This window comes from Phallusia mammillata, chromosome 7 (assembly GCF_965637545.1).
Source record: "Phallusia mammillata chromosome 7, kaPhaMamm4.hap1.1, whole genome shotgun sequence".
Lineage (NCBI taxonomy): Eukaryota > Metazoa > Chordata > Ascidiacea > Phlebobranchia > Ascidiidae > Phallusia > Phallusia mammillata.
The window spans coordinates 6345812-6370530 of record NC_137258.1 but is presented as its reverse complement, the minus strand read 5'-3'; the positions used below and the strand labels follow the sequence as shown (position 1 = coordinate 6370530).

Here is a 24719-nt window from a genome sequence, read left to right as displayed (position 1 = left end):
AACTTATTTGTGTTTGTAACACCCGTTTGGGCATTCTGGCATACATGTTTAAAAACGAAATAAACTTATTTAATACTGGTTGACAGATAAAGCTAAGTTTAGCTAGAAATTCTGTTAACAGTATGCGGCTACAGTAAAAAAATGCGACCTAGCCACTAACTCCCATTTATGCCTGAATTTAAACAATCTGCTTTCCTGACTAAATGGATGCCATTCGGCTGTTTTGCTATTTAGCTCACAAATTCCAAGGTTACGTACTAAAAAAATACGACACTGTACCACTGACACTGGCGACTGTTAGCAACACGAAACAGGATCGCCACTTATTTCTGACCACGCACCCATAAAACAGAGGCTATGCAAACACGTATAACCCAAATTGGGACACTCTCAAGCGCGCAACAATAAAACGCTGTTGCGAGGAGAGGCCGACGAAAGGGCCCGTTCCGCCTGAACGAGCCACTCTCGAAGATCGCGAGATGACTGCTATCCAGAGCATGGAACACGCGTATGCTCTTTCGTACGCACCCCCGGGGTACGCTTGAGACTCTCTGGTCGCCAGAACGGCCGTTTTTCCGCGCCGCCCAGGCGTGACACAACGTTAAACCGTGCACCAAAGTTAAGGCGTTCCCCATGTCAAGTCATAGGAATGTGCCCGGCCCATAGTATCAAGGTCAAACTGCTAAATACACTTGATTTGCCACACTTCATACAACTGGATGTTGATTATTAGCATAGCTACTGGTTAACTATACCGCGATCAAAATACTGCCGAATTATTTACGCCTCTGACTGCTACAGATCCAAATTCAATGATCAAACTGTCCAGTAAAGCCAACAATCACTTTACCACTACACTTTGGAGCTATGATTCATAACCTTATGTTAAACTTCCCTTACATGCTCGTTGTCACCTGTTCAGCAGTCATTAAAAGGTGCTTCGCGCTTACACTTGTCGTAAATTAACCCGAATCAGAAACGTTGTGTGCGCAAGGTAAACAAACGCGCTGCTTGGTCGCGCCGGCACACGAGCGCCGCTAGCGCATTACGCAATTAAAAGTGAGGGACCGTGGATCAGACCGACATATTTGACTGAAGCAACCGCTTTTCACAAAGCCTTTCTGTGATTGCATACTATGCACTAACAACTTACTAATAAACTAAAAAATATTTCAACATACACATGCCAGCAACTGTATGCAAGACGTATGTACAAATGTGTAGATTTTTTGCCTCTTGGCAAGACTATGGTTTTCGCTACTTAAAAACTAAACTTGTACCTTGTTTGCCGATTCATACATTGTAAGTGTCAATGAAAGCTTTTGATAGAGCAGCTTTTATCGCCAAACGGAATAACAACAAATGGATAAATATTCAACCTTTCGTTCCGCTTAATGCCCATCTATACACTGATGGGTAATTACAATACAATACCAAACACTGTGGACATTTATTGGGTTGACAGCAAAAGAAAAGAGGAACTATCATGAAACATTCACAAGCGCTACAAAAACTTAAATTAAGTTGCCACTTGCAAGTAATAAAGCGCTACCATGCATTAATTCGTAATTACTATAGGCGTCTTCGACATGGAAAGCAAATACAAAAGTCAAAACTTGTGACCAGCAGCTATTATACGTGATTCTTATTTTAGGCAATGAAAACAAAGTATTAGTAGTAACCGAAGTTGCTTATAGATAATTACTGCGAGCAGCCTATAGGACATTGCAGAAAACTGTTTCGACGTAACTAGCACAGTTGGTGCAAAAGCTCGTTTTAGGTAAGGGTGATTAAGTGCTCATTCGTAATGCAAGATCGTGTATTTGCCGAAACCGTGTCGAATCGAGGAACACTTGTGGACCGTCGTCGTTACGCCCACCAGATGATGCCGTGGATTTCAGACTAAGCGAGCCGATGTGTCTAGCGCCGCCAGTAGCCAAACTCTGCAACACAACCATTTGTTTAGTTGATGAACATAAGACATTTTATAAAGTACATACCATTTTATGGTTTATTTTCCAGGTTTTGTTTACAAAAACGCTAGTCTATAAATTATTAGCACATGTGGTGGGCTAGTATCTTTGGTTTATGCGAAGTTGTGACTTCGAACAGATTTAGAGAGGCAAAGCTTTTCAGGCTGATATTCTCAACAAACTGAAAAGCCGTATTGTGTCCACACCAGCCTATATGTTCAATACTTAGTCAGCAGCTGCACTGATGAGACATTATAGATCAAACCATGCAGTGTGCATTGTCTACAGCTTCTTTTTTATCACATTAATAAACTGATACCTGTACGAATTGTGGCGAAGGGAATGATGCAAACTGTCCCTCCACTTGGCTTTTCCTCTCACTGGCAAAGAGTTGTCGGGCTTTCGACTCGAGATCGTTGAGTTTTTCTTGTGCAACTTTCGATTCCCACTTTTGCTGGGCAAGTTTCGCTTGGGGCGATGCACTACCAGTTGGGTACAGACCTGACAATCATTCTGGAGTTAGTGACGTGCCATGATACTTTCAAATTATTGTGCAAATTTAAACATTTCCAGAACACCTTTCCTGATCTTAAAAGTTTTAATTATAATTCTAAGGATTTCAAAATGCCAATTTTCGTAGCAGTTCAAGAACAAGTTTTACCCTAATCCACTTTATAGACAACTTGCAATCCTACTTTTATGGAACACAGGGTATGAGTTTTTCAAGCATAAAGAAACACAACACAGATCCCCAACAGGTTACAAAGTTGTCTTCAGCGTATACTAGAAATTGCTTGGAAAAATCACCTGGTTTTCGTTTGCTGATGTCGATGACCGATGGAATTGCAAGTTGTTGGAGTGTACCGGTAAGTTGACGTACTTCCTGACGTAACTGGACACGTTCGTCTGACATTTTTGTTTTTTGATCTCCAATGGCCCTCAGTGGACTTAACATCTGTGCAAAGCGTAGTTTGTCAAAACGTGGAAGCATTAAATTTGGACCAAAACTAAGTTCTGTGTTAATTTATAGAAAGTTTTGCTTGACAAGCGCTTTGTCTTTTATAAGGCGTTCAAATTGTGAAAATTTAAATCGGTTGCAGGCATAACAATGGACACTTAAAACGTTGATACCAGTCACAAGGCTTACAAGGTTCTATAAACATAAAAATCGTCATGAAAAGGATTAATACATCAACGTATAAATATTATTTAGCGGTAAATATCATTTTTTGCACCTACTACGCCCAAACATTTACAATTAAAACACAAAAAAAGTTTTTGAACTTTTGTGTTTGCAATCTGACCTTTAGTTCCTTGACCATTTTCTCGCCTGTTAGTCGACTGCATTCTATACTCTTTGCTCGCAGTGCTGCTTGGAGGGTTCGAATTTGCTGAGTCATCAAGGGCGAGTCAGTCACCGACACTAAAAATCAAACATATGGGTTACACGGTGCCCAATGTATGGATAAAAAGGTGCCTATTCAACGACAAGTATATCGTAACATATGATCCAAGTTATTTGACCGAAATGACTCCGAAAGCTTGTGGTTGTATATTGCAGTTATTTTGAGGAGGAACAAAAATATTTTCAATTCTTGAGGAGTTTGTTACGATGGTGGGAACCGCTGTTTCAAATCAACGTTTATTTAACAGTTGTCAAAAAACTTGAACCTTCTTTTATTAGTGTTGAGCACTGTTTAAAACCAACACTCCCCTACAGATACCACAAATCCTGCAAAACATCTGGTTTTGAGTTTTAAAAAATACGGTAATTTATTCGATTTCAGCGTTACAACATTTGAACTGACAGCTTGCCCATCTGAAAGCAATCTACTAACCTGGGGTACCAGATGAAGCAAGCATAGAGGCGATCCCAGCAGCTGCGCCCGGTTTAGCTGACCCAAGTCCACTGGAGGTCATACCCAACCTCGAAAACACATCTTTCTTCGCTTGAGCGGCAAGTCTCTGCTTTAGTTCGGCTTTTTCCATCTCCAAGGTATCAATGTCGTTCTGCAGAGCATCCAACGTGTCGTCGTATTCTCTGAGTAATAACGAATAAGTTTTAGAATGTTTTACTACCACTGAACATTGTATTTGTGATAAAGGTGCTTAAAATGCAGGGCTGGAGAGTTGAGAGATGGTGGAAATTTCATGAATCCGACTCAGATTTCTTAATTTAATTGGACTATTGTAAACTAAAAAAAAATCATAAATTGATCATTAAATTTGTTTATTATTTTTTTGAAGAATTATAAGCTATTATTATTGACTAATTTCTTAAACAATTATACCCATCAGCGTGTCGATTGTATGTTGATATTATTATTAACAAGGAGTGGGAATTTTTTTTATGAGTCGGAGTTCAGTCCACCGACTGCTCAACCCTGTTCAAACGTCTCGGTTCGAAGCTAAAAATTGGGCCAAAAGCACTTAAGTCTGACCTATAGCATTAAAAACTGTAGCAACAGCGTTTGAAAAAGTTGAAAGCGCGATCATCGTGCAGTTTTATCCCTGACCGTGAAGCTGCTGTACTTACTTTTCTTTCTTTTTGATATCTTCGGTAAGTGAATCCAACTTTTGCTGCACAAGACTTGCTTTCTCATTTCCTTCCTTGGTCGCCTTGTCCACTTTGCGCTCCAGCATTCCTTAAAAAATAAAATATAGCTAGTTTCATGACTCACACAAAGAGATCGCCAAATGGTTATCCCTAAAAAAAATTTGGCGGAAAATAGAAATAAAGTAAACCTCGGTTAATCCGGACCCGTTTGGACCAAAAAAATTCAGGATTAGGCGAAGATCCGGATTAACCGATGTCGATTAATAGAAGCCTTGCCACATTTCAAGTCATTTGTACCTTAAGTTTTGTCCAAATTAGGCTAAGGTTTAACCGAGATTTACTGTATGCCAAAGATCAATAGTTATGAACAATGTAAACGGACTTGAAAAGTAGTTTAATCGAAATCATAACTGCCAAAAAACACTTTTGGCACATCCTGTAAACACAAGCTCACGGGCAGTTATGCTTTTAACAAAGGTTAACAGCTCATAGTAACAGGTTGTGAAAATAAAACATGTCAAATTCTCACCGATTCGGATCTTTGATTCCGATACTTCCTCTGTCTTAATTTTCAATGCTGCTCTTAACTCGTTGATGGCAACATCCTTATCCCCGATCTTTGCAACCAGTCCTTCCGAATCCATCATTTCGGATTTAACCGCCTGGGCGCGTTTCTCCACAGGATCTACAATCTGTAAAAAACACGGGTAGTTTGCAAATGCTAAAAACTAATTTAATAAAAAAAAACAATGATTTAAGTAGGACAAAATATACCTAAAAAATGCGTTCCACAAACAACCTGTCAACAGCAACCAGCATGAAACGAACGCACAATGTCGAAACTTTTAAAAACTAAATACGATAAAATTTTGACATAACACTCTACGTATTTAAGCAGCCAGCGCATAAACTTTCTACAAATATTTTTTACTTATTTATACGCATATAGTTTTTCAATTATTATTCGTCGATAACATAATCACGTCACCAAATCAACGTCACCCTTACACAAAACGGTAATTTAAACAAAACCTTTGAACATGACCTTTATCGTTGACGCTATCAATAGCGTTCTTGTGAACCGAACCAAGAATTTTGGTGTTGGAAACAAACCTTTGGTCGAGGATCTTTATTGTCGTACTCTCCTTCCTGCATTGACGTCACAAGCCCGTTCATCGTCGCCATCACGTTGCCAAGCGACAGACGAATCGCGTCAAATGGATTCGGTGCATCCCCACTCTGCATGAAAAACGTCAGTTTCAATGTTACCCAAAGTTTTTCAAATTTTCTAAGGTTAACATTTTTGAGTATTTTATTCAAATTAAAAAAATTTTTACATTGATGAGATTTATATCAAACTAATTTTGGTCTCAGGCGTTGCTTTGTTTTTCTGTGTTACATGGAACAGAGCTTTTAATTTACTTAGATTTTACATTCACTACCATTTTGCATTGTATCAAACAACTGGCAATAATATTGTGTGAATAAATCCTGCAGTGTGCAAAAAAGGAGACGGTTTAAAACACAATTTTTATGTGGGTCTGAGTCTACCTTATCAGCGCTTTGTTCGAGAAAATCCTGCAGCATCTTCCCTGTGAACTTGGCAGCTTCACTCGCCCCACTTTTCCTCGAACACATGCGAGTCCACGCGAGGGCGCACTTGTGCACAATATCCAGCTCCCGGCAACTGTTAGCTAGTCGTGTTTTAACCTGTTAAGAGTAGGTTGTAAAACAAGACACCAATACGACGAGTTTTCTAATCCATTACAAAAGCTGTCTTTAGATCATAAAAAATACACCTAAAAAAAGATTTCTAGCCTATATGTATTACCATGCTTGTAAGACCTGGCTTGACTCAGTACAACGCTGTTAATAGGCCTGGCGTATCATAACTGACAGGTATAGGGTTTAATTTATGATTTAATTTCTTGATAATTTTTGGAAGTGATTTTATACACATATAATCCGCACCTCCTCGTCAAACTGGAGTCTTGTTGTAGAGTTGGGTTGAGGCATTCGACGTTTCACCTTTTTGCAGAACTGACGTATGTCGTCGCATGACGTCGTCATGTCCTTCGCCAAAATCGAAACGTCGCTGGTTTCGTGCCCCGGCTGTGACAACATGAATCAGTGTAAAAAATTTACTGAGAAAGAAACGCAGTCATATTTCGTCCCAAAATTTCTTTTACCATTAAATGTAAGCTTATATGGTTTATTTATGGCAAGAGTGGGACGTATACGACATGCTTGACTATTTGATTTGAGGAGTTTGTTAAAATACAACACAGTATCAATAGTTGAAACTTTAATAAGTTTATTAATGTAAGTATTTATTTGAATGACTTCGCCATAATTAGATTTATTCTCAATGTTAAACCGTATTACGACGTCTTCAAAGTTGGGTATTTTGTGTGAATTTAAAATATGTTTTTAAGGTCTGCAGTACTGAATAGGGCCCCTACCAAAATTTATATCTTACTTGCATGTATGCCTTGATTCGTTTCGTGTTGATCGAAATAGCAGCAATACAAGCATTGCTCAGGTCGAGATGTTGCTCCAATTCACCATTGCAGTCGTAATTTTCATGACTCAGATGTACAGTGAAAAGGTGCTAATGACAAAAATTATATCAGTTAGTACACCATAGTCCCACATAGATTAATATACTTAACGTTTATCAAACAGGACAATAGAGTTGAAAACATTTATTCTATTTTCCTGGCAAAAAGGCGGTTTTACAAAAATGTCTTTATGCGTGTATTTGTTCTAATAACTGATGTCTAATTAAAATTTTCTGGCAACGGCATTTTTTCAACGTTTTTTACCCTACCTGAAAGAATTGAATAGCTTTCTGGAGTTGCTCTGTGTTGGTTGTTTCATCAAGGCTATCTTTTCTCAGTTGATCAGCCAGGAAATCCAACACCCGTTCATGGGGACACATCTCCGCATAAAGCGTTCCTATCTTCTGGAACAACTCCACCGAACATTTACCCATTGCCCTGCGAACATAACAATTCCGCGGTTACCCTATAGTCATGGTCCAAATTCCAGGCAATGCTATTATTCCTTATACTTTAAAATGGCTAGATAGACAAAATGTAATCGGTTAAGATGAAAACATAAATTCGTAACTGAAATCCGGCCTAAGCGTCTGTACAGATCAGCCATTACGGCACACTACTAAAGCATAGTACGAGAGGGGGATGCTTGGTAACAAGCTAAATCGGTATAACGCCTTTGAATCGACCTGGCGTGGACTTACTGTACAGAAACCTTAACACATAAAGTTCAGTATATATTGACATGTATCTGAGATCATTTATATGTACATATTTTTCCCAAAGTAAAAGTACTTACTCGAAATAGCGTTCCAACAAAACCTGCAGTCGAATTAAGTTGTTGATGACGTCAGTGGCAAAAGTCAGCTGATCTCCGCGGGAGCCAATCAAATCCGTTTCCCCATCTTGGTCTGACTCAACGTTAAACCTTTCCCCAATATGCTTGGCTTCACAAAAATAGGAAAGTTAGTTTAGATAACAATGCATATTTTTTGCAACTCCAATTAAGCAATTATATTTTAAGTTTAATATTTAAATCGGAGGTGTGCAAATGCGACCCGCAAACCGAATGCAAGCCATTGGATAACGGCTGTAAAGCCCACCGAGACATTTGCATTTTATATGTGGCCCGCTTAACTATTTAAGTACAATTCTAGCAAACGTTGTAGTTCTTGTTTTGTTTCTGAGCAGCTTTCAGTGCCAATTTTGTGTAACCTAAAAATGCGTTTAGAATCACCAATTTTTGAACACATGACCCCCAAAATCCAAAGGCTTATCTTTGATTTCTCGGGACTCGCTATAAAGCAGTGGTTCTCAAACGTTTTAAGCGTGCGGCGCATAGAAAAACTAAAACTTCCTTCCGCGGCACACTTCGCAAGAATGGTCACTTTCAACTTTATTATGGTGGGTAAGGATCCTTTTCATTACCAATAACAAAAATATAGAGATTTGAAACGTTGTCAAGTACACCAGTATTTCGTCATGAAGTCCTAAAACATCAGGGAATGTTTGCACTTCAAAATAGGGAGTATTTCGCGGCACACTTGAAAATCTATCACGGCACACAGTTTGAGGATCACTGCTTTAAAATGTCAAGCAATAAGTCGGGACTATGTATGCGTTAATCAACAAAGTGTCTAAAACCTAAGCCCAACCTTTTTTCAATGCAATAACGATAATGTAAAACTTATACGCTCTGCGGACGCAACTTTGAAAAACGATGATTTTATAGCAGATGTTGGTACAGTCAAATACGCAATAAAAATGTATGAAGAGTACTCAGTAAATTACCTAATATCTGTGATTTCTTGGCAATACGCTCGACAAGCAGTAGAACGAGGAGGCAGTCTCCGTCCCCGCCCCTCCTAGTGAACGTAGCAGGCATGAAGAGACGTAAAAGCTGGGAGTGTGTGTTCGCTTGTGATGCTTCGAGCTTTCGCAATTCGTGGTCGATCGAACGAGCAGCAGCCTGAATCACAAAAGCAAAGGCCATGGATTATTCATGAGGCAACCTATAGATAAAAAAACAGTTGCCCAATGGAATATTTAAACGTATTGTCTAGTACAGTGGTTCCCAACCTTTTTTGTTACATTCATCCCTTGGCACAATTTCGAACTATTCATTCCACCCCATAAGAAGAAAAACAAATATAACATAAAAAATTATAGCAATTTGAAATAAACCTTGTAATTAGGGAGGTTCATTTTAGAATCCTATACAACCGGTTCCAAATTATAATGGACATCCCTAATGTATGTACAAAAATATTCTGTAACATTTCTAATGTAATTTTTTCACAGTTTTTATAAAATTCCTCCCCTGAACTCATTAAATTCCTCCCTAGGGTGGAATTCCTCCCCGGTTAGGAACCACTGGTCTAGTATATACTTTATATGCAATGTACAGTATTGCACACACTCTACCCTACATGTTAATTACTTGCAATTTAAAACACATGTTAAACAATTGTATCGCTGTTTTAAAAGGTTTGGCATCCAAACCGTAAAAAAAGCACTCGAAGGTGATTAAATTCAGACTTTAAATCAAAAATATTTTGAGAAATCTTTAGACCAACAGAAATAAGAAAGTGGTTAGTGCTAGTTTTAAACACACGACTTTTATGAAACAAACACATTTCAGTATGGCAAAAAAATTGAAACCCGTGGCCTACTTTACCAACTACCTTTGTGCATTTTGCTGACGTCGATACCATGTGAATGTAACAACAGTAATTTAGTACTGTCCATTTTCCAAGGCTAACGTTTGTTGACAGTATGAAACATAGGTTCCCAATAGTCCTAAGCTCGCAGCATGACATTTTGCGCCATGTTTTGAATTCAAAATTACAGTAGATTGTGCGTATTTACATCACGATGCATTTGCTTTGGTAAAGTACGTTACAGTGGACTAAACCGAAGACTAAAGACTCCTCCCTCGAAGCGTTTTTTTTGTATGTAGCCCCAACGCTGATAAAAACGTTAGACACGGCAACCTTCTACTATACAAACACGCACTAATGGTTAAGCACGTTAAAAAACACTGCAAGTCGAAAAACCTCAGATCGCGCAAATTCCATCACATCTGGTTCTTGGCCCATTTTTGCCAGACGGCCGTAGGAAGACGCTCCGCTCATGAGCATTAGGTGACGAAACTTCATGCAATGATTGTTGAATATCGGGCATTGAAATCGTGTTAAAAATGGTTACCTTGGTTTCAACCATCTTAATCTGATAGTTAAACGGTGCTGGCTGTGATTGGACGCTCTCTGCATCCGATTTTTCTTCTTGCTCGTTTTGGTTCATTCGCAGTTCATTGTTGGATTCCTGCAGCTCCTGCACCAGCTTTCGAAATTTCTGTATTGTGTCCTGGTAGAAAATGTGTCCAAATGTAAATCAAATGAAGATAAACACAACATTTATGCCCTATTACATTGTTGACATCAGCAAGCACAATCTAACATCTTTATTTTACAGTTTTCAGTCCAAAAAAGAAGAACCTATGGTAAAGAAAAAAGCCCATGCTACGCAAGAAGGGCTTTACGATTTTAACCGACTAACTATGGTTGGTCTGTTTAGTTTTAAGTAATGTTTGGGCCATGTGTATGTAAAATGTCTGCATAAAAAAAAGTTGAACCTTAAATTCCTTACAATTCAACATGATGGAGGAACAAAATTTTCCAGAACTACCTTTGTTCTGGTAAATAATAATGCCTCTGTCCTTGAACACAGTGTAATGCACTAATATGCACTGGTTATAAATTTACCTGGTAGTCGCCCACAGCTTCATTAGCTGCTTCAGTTTGTCGTTGTGCTTCTCTAGCTTTGGCTCTCATCAAGTCGACCTCCTCTCGCAATTCCAGTTCAGTTTCACGAGCATTCTCCTGCAGCTCTTCGTTCATCTCATTAATTGCTTCCTACAAATAACACAGTTAAATTTCAAGTCAAGTTCTGTCAGACAAAGCCACTGTTTTCAACCCTGAGTCAGCAGACTCCATGAGTGTGCCAAAAGTTATATGTTCTTGACCACTTTATGACATAAACCCTGTACAATTTCATTATTTTGCATTTCTGTTAAGCGCAGTGAAAGTTATGGTTCAGCAAAAATACTAGGACTTAGTTTGGTTGAGAAACACTGGCTTTAGCAAATGGATAGTTAACTAAGGTGTCTTAAATTTTTTTTTATCTACATCAATCTTACCCCACACCAAACATTAATTATATGTCGAAAATAATCATCAACTTTAATTATCCTATTTTTCTACTGTTATAGAGGTCTCCAAAACAACACAATAAAAAACTTAATTGTAGGTCTAGAAATTTGTGATAAAAAATTGTCATGGTTTTGGGTTAATAGGTAAAAACAAACCAAGTCATGAATCTGTTCCTCCATATCCATCAGCTTTTCCTCTTGTTGCAATGTCTTATCTGTCAAACTCTCAACCATTTCTTCAGCAGCCAATGAAGCATCCACTTGTTCCTTCAGCTCATCCACTGTCACTTCAGCCTAAAATTGAAAATTTTCAATATTAACATTTTAGAAAACTGCTGTTTGATCATTTTCAGGTTGAATCAAACTTGACAAATTTTATGTATCACTAGTTTTCAACTCCTTGTATTTGATGAAACACTTTTGCGATTTAGGTAGAAGTGTATGCATTTTTTAGGATCATGCTTGCAATGATTTTAGCATTTAAAAAAAATTTTTTTTAACATTATTCAAATGTTCCTTTTTAATGCAACACAACACAGAAACATTTGCACCACTTTCTGGTAATCTTAAAAAAAATCTGTTTAATGTCAAACATAACAGAAAAACAGTTGTACCACTTCCAGTCGCTCCAGAGCCTTGTCTTTTTTCTGTGTTACTTCTGTTAGTTCTTTTTTCTTCTTTTCCAGTTGTTTTTCAAGACTTTGATATTCAGCTTTTTCAGCACTCGAGAGATCCCTCATTCTACACAGGAAAATTTATTTAAATGCCTTAGTTTTGTAGATTGTGTCAATGACTTCTTACACTATATTGTAACTGGTGCTGTGTTTGGCTTAAACAAATCTTGTGCTTACATCCCACAGAATTATGCATGGAAATACTTTGTTTACCTTGAAGATAAACCACGCCTGACTATTTGGATCATTAAGTTTGTTAAATAAAACTTCCCAGTTTCTAAGAAACAATGATGGGCGAAAATCTAGTAAACTAACTTTTTTGATAATGCAACAGGCCAAAAACGCTTTATTGCTGGGTTACCTGACAAGGGCTTCCTTTAATCTTGAGTTTTGCTCTTCCAGTTGTTTAACCTGGTAACTTGTAACAGCCCCATCTTCCCCCTTGTCCTCCATCTCAGCTTTGATGATTTCCAAGTCAGTTTGCAATTCCTCCACTTTGTCATTCAGCATTTCGACCTAAACAAGTTTGATTTGTAAACATTATCATGACAAAAAGTACACATGTGAGGTTAAGGGTGTTGTTAGTTTTGGAAAATTGACCTCTTTCTGGAGGATGTCTGCTTTTTCTTCAGCCATTTCCTTATCCAGTGTTGCCATCTCCACAGTTTCATGGACATCAGACATTTCTTCCACATACCGCTCCTTGGATTCAACAGCATCTTGCAACTCCTATCACAGAGAACAATATTAACCAAAAGACAATATTTAATGTATAATTTTATCACATATCAATAATGAATTAGGGATTAATGATTTAAAAACAAATTGATTCTGACAAAATGTAGCACCTTTTTAGATTCACGGAGCTGTTTGGCCTGATCCTGAATTTGTTCAGAAAGTCTTGTCTTGGTATCAGTTAAATGCTGATTTTGTATTTTCATCTTTTCATATTCCTTTAGTTTTGCTCGATCATCCTGTAAGGAAACAAGTAAAACTGTACATAAGTATTATGATGGCACCAGTACCCTACTTGTATTCAGTTAATTTTTCTACATGCTTTCATTCATTCTTGTGTTTAATCAGGTATTACTAGAACCATTACCTGTCGCTTAATTCTGATAGTTTCGTATTTTTCCCTCCATTCTTTTATTTGACCTTTCAGTGAATCAATTTCCACAAGGGAAATTCCTGGAGCCAAGCTCATTGAAGACCTAATGACAAAAAGGTTGCAAAGAATAATCAGTGCATATGACCACATGGTAATACAGGTTTATTAAACAGAAATACACCTAGTGAACACATTATATTTTTGCACACATAAAAGTGCTGTCAGTTAGGGTTATTTGGTTAGGGGCATGAGTTTGTGTTCAAATTAAAATATAATCTAGACCAGTGGTGGCCAAACTACGGCCCGCGGGCCGCATCCGGCCCACAGTCCTTTTTCATCCGGCCCGCCAAACACCTTGCCTGGTTTTTTTTCAAGCACCATGTTTACCACTGTGAACAAGCAGTGCAACAGCGCTGGCTGCTACTAGCAGTAGCTTGTGGCAAGCGTTGTTATTTTTAGAATAAATGCCCTTGCAGTTTTATTTTTACAACAGTCTGCCAACCATGACGTAAGTAGCTAACGGCAACCAGTTACGACAAATTTTACGTAAATCTTATTTAATCCGGCCCTCCAGTGGCAAAACAGTTGCAAATTTGGCCCTCTGGTAAAAAAGTTTGGCCACCCCTGATCTAGACTCATGTAGGATTTACCATGTCCAGTTTAGTGCCATCCCAGAATAATCAATTAGATAACGAATAGCACCAGATAGGTTTGAGCAGTACAAAGTAACTAATGGCTGCAGTCATAGGCGTCGATTTTTTAATTATTTGCAAAATTTTAGGGGAGACCTTTCCATGTTTTGGAAACATCCATCAGCCGTTCAAACCCACAATCTTAGGAACACAATGCAGTTGCGTTAACTGCTCCGTTGTCCTGGCGAGCGCACGATCTAAGTTATGACCCTTATTCGGTTAAACCAGGGGCCACTAAACGTTTTACACTGCGGGCCGGATAACTTTAATAACGATTCGCGCGAGCCGCATAGTTAACATGTTCTAGCGCCGTCTTTCCATACTTAGCCCGCGATGCGATTTTCATAGGTGGGCCAAAATATGGTCTTTCTACAATCCCATTTAAAATCTGGTGATCTGGTGATCCGACAGTTAAATTGTATAGTTAGCATCAACTAACGAGCAATGCTCGTATATTACGTCACAAGTAACAAAAGAATGCAATTGTTCGCGCACAATTAACACTTGTAGTCTCGTCTGTGACGTAACAAATTGGTTGTGGTCTATTTTGGGCGTTGTAATCCTATGAATCCAAAAAATTTGGGCCGTAGTTTGGTGACCCCTGGGTTAAACAAACGAAACAAAGTTTGCAGATATAGCAAACTTCCGCACAGACAGATAGTGAAGTTGCCACAGGAATTAAGTAAACATTGTTCAAGATGTTCATTTACATTGTATGTGACGATTTTTAAACAACTCAACATTAAACTGGCAACGTCTTATTCGAGGGTTGCTTGCGTTTTGGCTGCAAAAATGCCTATAATATTTGTTTGACTAGTCATTCCTGCAGTTAACATAAAGCAAATATAAGATACTTGAACAACCAGCCAGTACTGGGAATAAAACAATCACATAACAATGCCGATTGTTACTGCAACCATTGTTACGTTACGTAACAAACCACGAGACACTTGCGTTTGTCATTGATTGTGACCTTCAATCTTACAAACAGCCGGTTTCAACTACTTCACGGTATAGACGTGTATGTGGTCTTTCTGACAATACTTTATTTCAAACAAAAACAGGGGAGACAATACATATGTTGTCACCCCTGTTTTTTCAGGAGGGGAGACATGTCACCCCGGTCACCCCTAAATCGACGCCTATGGCTGCAGTACAAGTAATACACTTACATTGAGACAGGTTGTTCCACAGCTTGTGGAGGTGCTGGTTCTGGTGGACTTTCCACAACAGGTTGTGGTTTTACCTCAGCTACAGGTTGTGGAGCTTGTTGTGGTTGACCCATGGAAAGTCGTGACTGGCTTGACCGTGGTTTCTGCATCGAAGATGGAGTTTGAAGACGTGACTGTCTTGTGGGACTAGCAGACCTTGTTTGTTGCTTTCCTTCATCTACAGATAAAAACATTCACTTTATTTAATCCGCAAACATTAGTGTTTCTGTCAATGGAAACTACTGGGGGTTGTTCTGCATACTTCTAGTTTACTACAGTATTACTTTCCACTATATGTATTGTATGATTTCCATGTCCTAAAAAAATAGATGTAATAGGATATTTTTTGAAACCAGTCAGTGAATGCTCTATCACATTCATGCACTGTCCGCTAACCACCTTGTTATTTGGTTAAAGGGCATGCTAGGACAAGATGATCTGTATCTTGCTTATTTGTTCCACAGTGTGAGCATTCTGAATTACTTTGCACTGAGTTGCAGGTAATTCATAAATTAAATGTACAGTATTAAGTATCAGTCATTATATTTTCAAATGTAACCGGTACATTTTTAAATAATTGTCATTGAAAATATGTTGATTATTTACAATGTAAGTAATAGCATGTAAATTAAAGACCTAAAAACTATATTCACAAAATCGAAAATGTGACTAACCATGTTTTAACTGAGGAGGAGTGGATTTATTTTCCATCACTTGTACTTGTCCTGGACGAACAAAGACACCTAGACACAACGAAATAAATTGAGGTGTTCATAAACAGCCCATACATTGGTTTTATTTGTTTATTACCAACAATACAAAAAATAACTAACCATAGTTTGGTGGGCAGGTAAAATATCTTTTTCCTTGTACTGTCCCATCATTCTTTCCAACGCCATCATCCAGAGTGACTCCAATCCATTTTCCACTAAAAGTAAAGAATATATATATCTTTTTTGTTTGGTTGGAATTTAAACTGGAAAACTTACCTAAGCTTTACCTAAGTAGTTTGTATTTAGAGGACAGTACAAAAACTACCAAAAAGTAGTTTGCGAATTATGTACAGCAGATTTGGAAGCTAGAGCTAGGGGGTTAAGTATTGATATGGTTCTGCACTTTTTTAAGCTAATAGCTGTTTTTTGAAACCTTACAATAAAACAAAAAATAGAAACGTGGAACCACCCTAAAGACTTTTCATAACAGTTCTCAAGCTTAGGCTTTACGACTCTGTATATGTGCCATTATGAAGTATTTGTTGAGCACAAAAACTATCCACATTGCCAGATTTTTTTTGCTTTTCTCGATAAGACAAAAACACATTTAAGTCTTTTAAAATCACACAATTTTTTCCATGCAATATTAACCAAGGTATTTAACACAAACAGTTCGAGAAAATTCAGATATTCGTGATAAAAAAAAGCATACCTTGCAAACATTGTGCTGCCAATGTACGAAACTTCGCCACGTAGATTCTTTCCCACAATTTCAACCCTTGAACCAACTTTCGGCGCAGGACTATCCATTTTTGTAAATTACAGGCAAAAAATAATCACAACAGATAACTTTCATGGAAATAACGTTCTCCACTGCGCAGCAACACTGTACACTGTGCAGTCAGAAAGTCAGCTCTGGCGCCAGCTATGGGAATTAATTTGCCGCTAGCAGTAGTAGCATAGTGCAAACTGCAAAAGCACAGGTTTCTAACCTTTGTGTGGTAATGAATTTTACCATTTACCATCAAATCTTTTTACAAACTAATTTGCACTTCATACACACCGTTCTTTTTTTGTTCTTAGCTTTTCGAAGTCATTTTCTTCACAAACTAGCCTACAATGCTTTTTGATCACCACTAGGGTCGATTTGATCAGCTTTTTCCCATGCCTACGTTAGTCGCTATATAGGCCTAAACAACCAGAAAGCTTTTATTTGCCACAAACAAAAATTGCCATCTGTTTTGTTAGTCTTGTGATATTACGGCAAAGTTTAAGCCTCGATTCGATATTAGATTAAAGCCATACAAGTTATTTGTGCAGTGATTATTGCTGTCGGTTTATTCAATTTTAAAATGGATCGAACAAATTTAGAACAAGTTAAGCAAAAACTGAGAAGAAAAACGTATCAAACGGAAAAACATTTTTGTGCAAAAGAAACAATTTACTGTGAAAACTAAAGGGACATAAAGACATAGATCGGGCCTTCCGAAAAGCCCCATACCAATCCAGGCTTGCCCAATAGGCCTACCAATATTTCATGAATAAAATACAAAAGGGGGCATAAACAAAACACAGGAAATAAATATTAAAGCAACGTCAGTCCATAGGTATCACAAACACCGCATTTCTATCTGTATTTTTCCTAGCAGCTGTTGCTTGTTGACTGGCTCTTCTCCACATCTCAGGCGCTGCCCCATGTGCTCCGACCTCGGACCGTTTTCGGAAAAGGGCGGTCGATTGCCACCGACGCAACTGAGTGAAAAAGTTCGAGCATTTGTAAGTTTACAAGTAGGCCTCATCAAGTTGTAACTTAGCGACCAAACCTAATTTGGTGCAAAACATTAAAAAAAGAAAAATGATTAGCTACAAAAAGGTACAAGCAAAAATTACATAAGCCAAGTAGGCTACTTGACCACGATGATTGCAACTTACCGCAGGCAAAATTACGGTTCGAAGTCGCCACCATTCCACTATCAGTTGAACGATGAGTTGAAGAAACTCGCTAATCGTCACAAAGCTTATACCCAGCCACAGTCCCAGCAGACCACCGACGTCACCTACGTTGAGGCAAGTTTGTTAGCGAAATAATATCACATAAGCGACAATTAACAATTCAACGCTGTTTTTCGACATTTGACAAGTTTGTGCTGGACTTTTTGGGCAATACAATTTACACAACCCTGTGTGACAGCAAAATCAGTTTGTATGTATCGCCCATTTACGTCTGGAGAGTTTATTGGTTTGGTTATGATAACTGACTAAAGCAGTGGTTCTCAAACTTTTTTATTATTTATTATTCGTATTTTTTTTAAACGGTCTCTTTGCCAGTATACCGAGGGCTCGCGGTCCTTAAGCCTGACTGTGCATTTTAGAAAAACGAAAGTTGATCGCAGAATTTACAGCTGTTATTTAAAATTCGCATAACAACAACCTAAAGACAGTTGGTTACGTCACAGACACGACAAAAAAACATACGATTGTGGCTATTGCTTAGCAATGGTGACAGTCCATCTTTAATTTTACTTTGATTTGCACTTATCCAGTGGCACAAACTGACGCCAACTTAGATTATAGAAGTACTTCAACCTTTTCGCGGTCCCGCCAAAATTGTTTCACGAACCCCTAGTCTAAAGGACCGCGGACCAGAACCGTTCGGCTAAAGTAATGTGAATACAAACATAACTGACAAAGTAGTTCAATTAAAAAAAAAAAACTTACTCATTAAACTGATTTCGGTGACACGTTTTGACTGCGTGGTTTTTTGATAGCTGAGTGAGTCGTAATAAATATCCAGCATCAAGTGATCCTCGCGATATTTCCGAAGCTTTTTATATCCAGGGTCGTCCTTTTCGGTATGGATCATTACCTGGGCTAAATGCACAACAACATCGTTTTTGGACACTTTTTAAGCAAAACTGTTGCAGTAAAGTTCAAGCATTAGGTTACGTTTCAATATAAATCTTTACCAAGTGGTATTTTGTTTTCAATGAAATTAGATAAGCTAACGAATTAAGTATCTTTTGGGCAAATGTAGAACTCACGGCACAGGCAGACCCACATTCGGGAAATATTCGATAGGTGGCGCAAAATGCACAAATACCTATTTAAAGCGACATATCTCTAAAAATGGTGACGGTTGGGGCTAATAGGGTTAAAGTAGTATCAGTAAAAATTCAATAAAACCAACTTTGAAACTTAGTTCTTAATGTAGATATATTTAAAAAACTAACTTTCCCACAATAGCCCTCTTTAGCTCCTAAATTAATAAAATTACCTCTTTGCGCCACATATGGAAATTTCGCTAAACGTGGGTCTGCCGTGAGGTATGGTGTTAGTAGTTCTATCTAGTATACTGTGACGGAACAAAAAAATAATTCCGCAGGACAAGATAATTTTATTGCGGGATTTTGCAGCCTAAACTACAATTGAAATGTCGATGAACCTAATTTAAAAATAATGGAACGCTTACAAGATATATATAAACCTTAATAACAGACAACTAAGTCACTTACTTTCATCAAAAAACCTATCGGAGGCAAAGGTTTCCCCGACCTCGATGCTAGGAAAAGTCGAGTAACTGATCTTTGTGTCATAAACCGTAAAATTACAAGGCTCGTTGCACCCGCACTTCTGTAGCGTGTAAGTAGATGTAAATACACCTGAAAACATTAAACACGAAAAAGTTTCAAAAGTGTGAAGCGCAACTATGTACGTGGTACGAAATCTAGAGTGTCAAATTTGCTATAATCCGAAACAGAGCTATGCAATAGGTCGAGCTCTGTAGGTCTGGTTCTATAGTTAAGACTTAATCTAAATAGCTTGATTAAAACCAGGCTTACCGTTCGACCTTTTTAGACAACTCAGATTTGGGCCTTATACCCAGACTAACTTACACATTTGGCCCAAAATATCCTATGCAGGTCTTCGAGTCAAAAGTTAAGCAAAATTTTGGAGTAAACAAAACCAAATGAAACTGTAATATTGAGAAAAAATGCAACTACTGCACCATGAAATGTAGTGTAAATCTTTTGGTTACTGTAAGTCTGTAACAAAGTTTCGTGTTTTCTTTAGTCAAATCAGATCGAATATATTTTTTTCAAACCAAATGAATTGAGTTATTCCTCTTACCACCACACACAAAATAGAGCTACTAACATAAGAACTCACAGTAGCCATGTTTGGGAATTTCCGATAGGTGAAGTAGGTAATTTGCTGAATTATTGTCACGGTAGACGCCTATGCTCGGTTGCGTCACCTATCGGAAATTTCCAAACCTGGCTACCTGAGTTCTTACGTAAGTAGTTCTACCCAATATCAGCACCTTCAGCTTCCCCGGCACAGCGCAGAATCTCAAAGGCATCGCACTCGTGCACATCTGTGACTTCCACCGCCCAGTAAGGTTTGCAAGCGCACTGGTTAACAACGTACATAGATCTGTAACAACAGTTTTTGACAAACTTACCCAATATGTTGTGCTTTTACAGTCAAAAACACGTGTAATCAAACCAAAATGTAATGAGCAAACAAATATTTTGTTCAATTCATTTGCACAGCGAAAATGACTGCACTATATGGATATGGATCTTTAACTACCGTACGGCCGCGGAAACGAGTTTGTGCGGCCGTGACGACGTGTTTTGAAATACATGTACTGACGGCCGTGACGTAACTAAACATATTTTGCTAAATATTTTGACTTTAAACTGCTCTAAACAGATTTCGTGGGACTGGAAAAAAAGATTGCCAGCCTAGTAACCATATGCGCTAGACTTTTTCTACGCCAATTGTGTGCAAACAATGCGAAAAAACAGGCACCGCAATCGTCACAATACAGATTATGACGTCATAAACAGTTAGATTTGTTCAGCTAAATCTATGAACCAAGTTGGAAATTAATATGGTTTTTTTAGGCGACTTTAAATGGTATATGTATGATATAAACCTATTTGAAACAAAAGCAAGCAAGCAATTGGTGGCTGTTGTTGCAATAAGGACCTGCGATGCGGCCGTCATAGAGAAAAGGTTGTGCACCTCTGCTTTATACCATCGTAATTGATGTCAGATCGTGATACTGAATAAGTGTAAATCACAGAAGAAAATGTACAGTCTTCATTTTCAATTCTTATGTTTTGTCTTGTTAGTGATGTCACAAACTGCCTTTGGAGTCGTTTTGAACTCATAAATCAAGCCTTGATATTGCTGCAATATACATTTGACTTTATGTACCGGGAGTCTTAAAATCACAAGCCGGCTATGAAGAAAAGATTGAAAAGTTTAAGAACCGTTGCACTAATGACGTAAAATTGTTGAAATGAAATAATGATGTATTGTTTTTACACACCCTTCCTTCCTACGGACATTGAAAATACGTGCTTGCAAGCCCTAGAAAATATATTTTTAACAACACCTACCTGCATTCTCGCATGCATGCCGAAGTGCTGTAGTGGTCATGGTATTTCAGTTGTTTGTTGTTTTGGTCGCATCTTCCCCATGGCTGATACAACAGGTTTCGCTGCAAAAGTAATGAAAAGTTTCCTTCATTAGCTGCGTTCGATATTTTCCCACTTTACTACACAACGCATTGATCGTGTCGCAAAAAGTGAACATTAGTTTAGACAGGCGACCGTAAACGGTGATATTTGTGCAAGGCTAAAGGTGTTTTTTTTTTCAATTTACAATTTCAGTTAAAAAACGCTTTAGGACAAATATAGAAGATAAATACATTTAGTGTATTGTTAAATCCTGTCATTAACGTTGTTTTATTGCATCGCCTTTAGATTAAATTTTCAGAGAGCGTTATTTAAATTATGTATAAGCGTTTAAAACAGAAGATTGCACGATAAGCCTAAAAATTTCATTGTTGCGACATTAATAACAAAAGAAAAAACGTGTTGTACATGCAATTTGGTAAACATGTACCTCGATTTTCTTTACGACAATATGACCAGCGTGGGCGCTAGGGACGGTCATACCAAGGTTTTCTACATCAGGAGGGTCATCATGATTGTGAATGTGGAGTTTAACTCCTGCATCTGGGTGTCCGTATTCTGGATGTTCCGTGTATCCCGTCTTTATATTTTTATTGTATAGAAGCATAGATTAAAAATCTTTATTTTCTAAGACAGACAGTAAATCACGGTTAATCCGGACCAGTGTGGATTAAACAGTTTGCCTGAACCAGGCAAAGATCCGGATTACCCGATATCGACTTGTTGAAGCCTTATCCCATTACAAATCAATTGTACCCAGAGTTTTGTCCGAATTGGGCGAAGATCCGGTTTAACCGATGTTTATTGTATATTAAAAAGATATAAAACCTGCGCTATGTCGAGGTACACCGACAGTCCGTGTCCACCGCCGGGGACGCTTTGAACGATCTGTGTGTCGGATGTAAAAGTGTAGCACAGTCCCATAGGTGTCAGTATACGGGTAAAATTCTGCGGTGAAAATTTTTGAGGTCAAATGTTGTTTGTTTTTCAGTGTCGAAATGTTTATTCGTTATGCAAGAAAGCCTCGTGTGTAAGCATGTAAATGTTTAATTAGCTTTATGACAAAGAGAATTTTTATTCAATATTTGATTCAAAATTTAAAACAATTCAATGATAAATTATTTATCGACACAACAATAAAACGGGCTAATTCTGACTCCAATGGCCGATAAAAGAAAACGATTTCTTAACAAATGGCATTTGGTAGATCTCTAACTTCATTCTTTAAACTTTGAAACTGTCCATATTCACTGAATTGTGTTTGTTTTATTAAAATTTAAACTAATATGTAAGGAAACGGTTTAGTGCAATTGCCTCTGTAAATAAGAAATATACAGACATGTCATTTTCATCGTTTCTTTTTTGAAAAAAATAACCTTTATGGAGCAAGGCTTTTGTTGGAAAGTGCAATGGCGTATGGTTGTGTCGTTTAGCAGCCAGCCTTTAGAAAATGTTTCATCACTGAGAAGGAATCGCTGCTTTCCTTGGGTGTTCATGTTGGAAATGTACGTTTTCACACGATCCGCCCACCATTCGTCGTAAGCGCTGAGAAAAAACAAATGCTTTAGCAAATGTGACATTGACTTATATGTAAACTCGTATACCCAACATCAAAATCTAGTCATACTATTACGTAACAATGCATCTGGTGTTTGTCATTACGCCTCATGCTACATGTTGGAACTGTAGTACACTGTGATTTAAGTGCAGTGTTTTTATAATGATGGTCATTCTTTTTGGAGGGCGTACATTAAACATCTTTGTAACTTAGTTCTTGGTGTGACAAAATACGATTTTAATCCTCACTGCGTTGGGACAGAATGATAAATAAATGCTTTAATTGAATGCAGTATTTAGTGGGTGAAGAAAAAATAAACTTTGGCCGGCTTTACAATTTTAAAAGCTAATATACTTGTTAGTATTACTTGTTGCACTATTTTGCTTACCGGTTTCTATAAGGCGAAGCGGCTCTTATTAGGGCATCGACAGTTTTCAGTTCCAGTTCATCTTTGACGTTAAAGAACCTAAAAAATGTCAAAACCTTTGTTTAAGTACAGCAAAAGCGTTTTTGACATTTTTGCTGACTGTTTTTAGCAATATCAGAGCTGTATGGGCCAAGCGTTCGCGATTTGTTTCAAGTCCGGAAATTTATATTTACCAAAGAGAAAGTATACGACACAATTGTGGCCGAGTGTACTTTCAGGCCCGAATAAAAACCGCTTAATTCCAATTTAAGTGAGATTTCGGCCCGAAACGGTCGGCTTAACTTACGTCTTTGATTTTTAGGCCTATTCATTATATCATTGAACAAAACCTCATGCAATAGGCTCCCGAACAATTTTAATTTTTACTGCGCAAAAAGAACTATTTTTTTCAGTAACCGCCTGATTATCAGTTAAAAAGACACGCTTAACGTGAAATACCGATTAATATTGCATATGGTTACGGCGGGAAAAGCAAGCTTCGATCGATACTCCTCGCTAATTTCTGTTGTGGTTCCAAATTTGGCATATTCGAGAACTGACAAAGTAAGTTGCCACGTGACTCCACCGACCAATCCCAGCACGAGGATTGTCCAAATGACTCTTTAAAAAAGCAGTGATGTTAGAATTTTGACGTCATATAGATTTTGCGTTTGTGGTGGTCTTGGATGAAAATGCATATTAAATGCGTTTTATTGTTTCAGGTGGGTAATTCCAAAAAAATAAGTTTCATTTTAAAACCGAGAGTCTAAAATATTTGTAAAAAATAGTTCATGAAAATATGTACATAAATATACATTGCGTTGTTACCATGTTGTAGTAAATTCCACAGTGAGACAGTAAAATGCAAGCATAGCCATAAAGCGAACAAAAAAGATAGGATTTAAAACTTGCCCCAACTTGCTTATACCTAGAAATGTATTTTCGGCCAGGCTCCAATACTTGCGATAAACCGTGGCAAGTTGTTTTGGCGGCAAAGTCGACAATAACAGCTTTCATGGCGAGTGCAATTTTCTTCAACATGATTGCAAATTTTCGTTCTTCCCATAAAACAAATGACCGGCTTTGCGGTTTACTTCTAAATTGTTGGAACAAACTAATTTTTGAGCCTTATCCTGATGTATTCAATCCTTAAAAACAAACTGCAATATTCCTTAAATCACACTGTCGCTTCGGTCTTGCCACTGCAGGAGTGATTGAAAATCATTTGCATGTAGGTGATCGAAAATGATCAAGAAAATACGGAAGGGAAGATTAAGGATATTACTTATGCATTACAGTCTTTTCTTTAAGTTAGGCGGATTAGAAATGTCGCAAATTAGTCATGTCCTTTGTCGACCAGCAAGCTGTACAATACGCTATAAATTATTGAACAAAAATCGTTTATGTGCAATTCTTCGGCAACTAATTTGATTAGTAGAATAGAACCTTCTTCTTGTATCCTTTTTTTGGTTTGTTCAGTGCCGCGAAATTGAGAACAACACTTAACATTCAAACCCTGTTTACCACATACACTACATTGAAAATTCAAGTGCGTTTAATTGACATACAG

The 24719-nt window shown here is 37.8% G+C and overlaps 2 protein-coding genes across 2 annotated transcripts; both read right to left on the bottom strand.

Moving 5' to 3' along the window:
* Positions 1 to 1436: 1436 nt before the first annotated feature.
* Positions 1437 to 16604, bottom strand: LOC145238431 (dynactin subunit 1-like). The gene is made up of 26 exons (XM_080101588.1): positions 16409 to 16604; positions 15817 to 15911; positions 15658 to 15726; positions 14945 to 15161; positions 13075 to 13183; positions 12821 to 12946; positions 12573 to 12701; positions 12334 to 12488; positions 11913 to 12039; positions 11455 to 11592; positions 10853 to 11002; positions 10296 to 10454; positions 8880 to 9057; positions 7888 to 8035; positions 7361 to 7529; positions 7010 to 7141; positions 6502 to 6642; positions 6082 to 6240; positions 5644 to 5769; positions 5060 to 5222; positions 4510 to 4618; positions 3812 to 4014; positions 3278 to 3396; positions 2781 to 2928; positions 2293 to 2474; positions 1437 to 1943 (listed from the first exon to the last, which is right to left on the bottom strand). Exons 1-26 carry the CDS (start codon positions 16504 to 16506, stop codon positions 1791 to 1793), a joined length of 3702 nt encoding a protein of 1233 aa, XP_079957714.1. The 5' UTR covers positions 16507 to 16604; the 3' UTR covers positions 1437 to 1790.
* Positions 16605 to 17016: 412 nt separating this feature from the next.
* LOC145238334 (bile acid-sensitive ion channel-like) lies at positions 17017 to 24352 on the bottom strand. The gene is made up of 12 exons (XM_080101468.1): positions 24078 to 24352; positions 23609 to 23770; positions 23132 to 23209; positions 22562 to 22730; positions 22014 to 22133; positions 21616 to 21765; positions 21108 to 21208; positions 20018 to 20130; positions 19209 to 19355; positions 18415 to 18567; positions 17629 to 17753; positions 17017 to 17448 (listed from the first exon to the last, which is right to left on the bottom strand). Exons 1-12 carry the CDS (start codon positions 24188 to 24190, stop codon positions 17293 to 17295), a joined length of 1587 nt encoding a protein of 528 aa, XP_079957594.1. The 5' UTR covers positions 24191 to 24352; the 3' UTR covers positions 17017 to 17292.
* Between the last annotated feature and the right edge of the window lie 367 nt (positions 24353 to 24719).

Coding starts and splice junctions, on each gene's coding strand:
- LOC145238431 (XM_080101588.1), bottom strand. CDS start 16,506: ATGGATAGTCCTGCGCCGAAAGTTGGTTCAAGGGTTGAAATTGTGGGA. Junction 2,475..2,780: donor CATCAGCAAACGAAAACCAG/GTGATTTTTCCA, acceptor AATGATTGTCAG/GTCTGTACCCAACTGGTAGT. Junction 1,944..2,292: donor CTTCGCCACAATTCGTACAG/GTATCAGTTTAT, acceptor GTTGTGTTGCAG/AGTTTGGCTACTGGCGGCGC.
- LOC145238334 (XM_080101468.1), bottom strand. CDS start 24,190: ATGTTGAAGAAAATTGCACTCGCCATGAAAGCTGTTATTGTCGACTTT. Junction 20,131..21,107: donor GCATGCATGCGAGAATGCAG/GTAGGTGTTGTT, acceptor CTGTTGTTACAG/ATCTATGTACGTTGTTAACC. Junction 17,754..18,414: donor CACCGAAATCAGTTTAATGA/GTAAGTTTTTTT, acceptor GCCTCAACGTAG/GTGACGTCGGTGGTCTGCTG.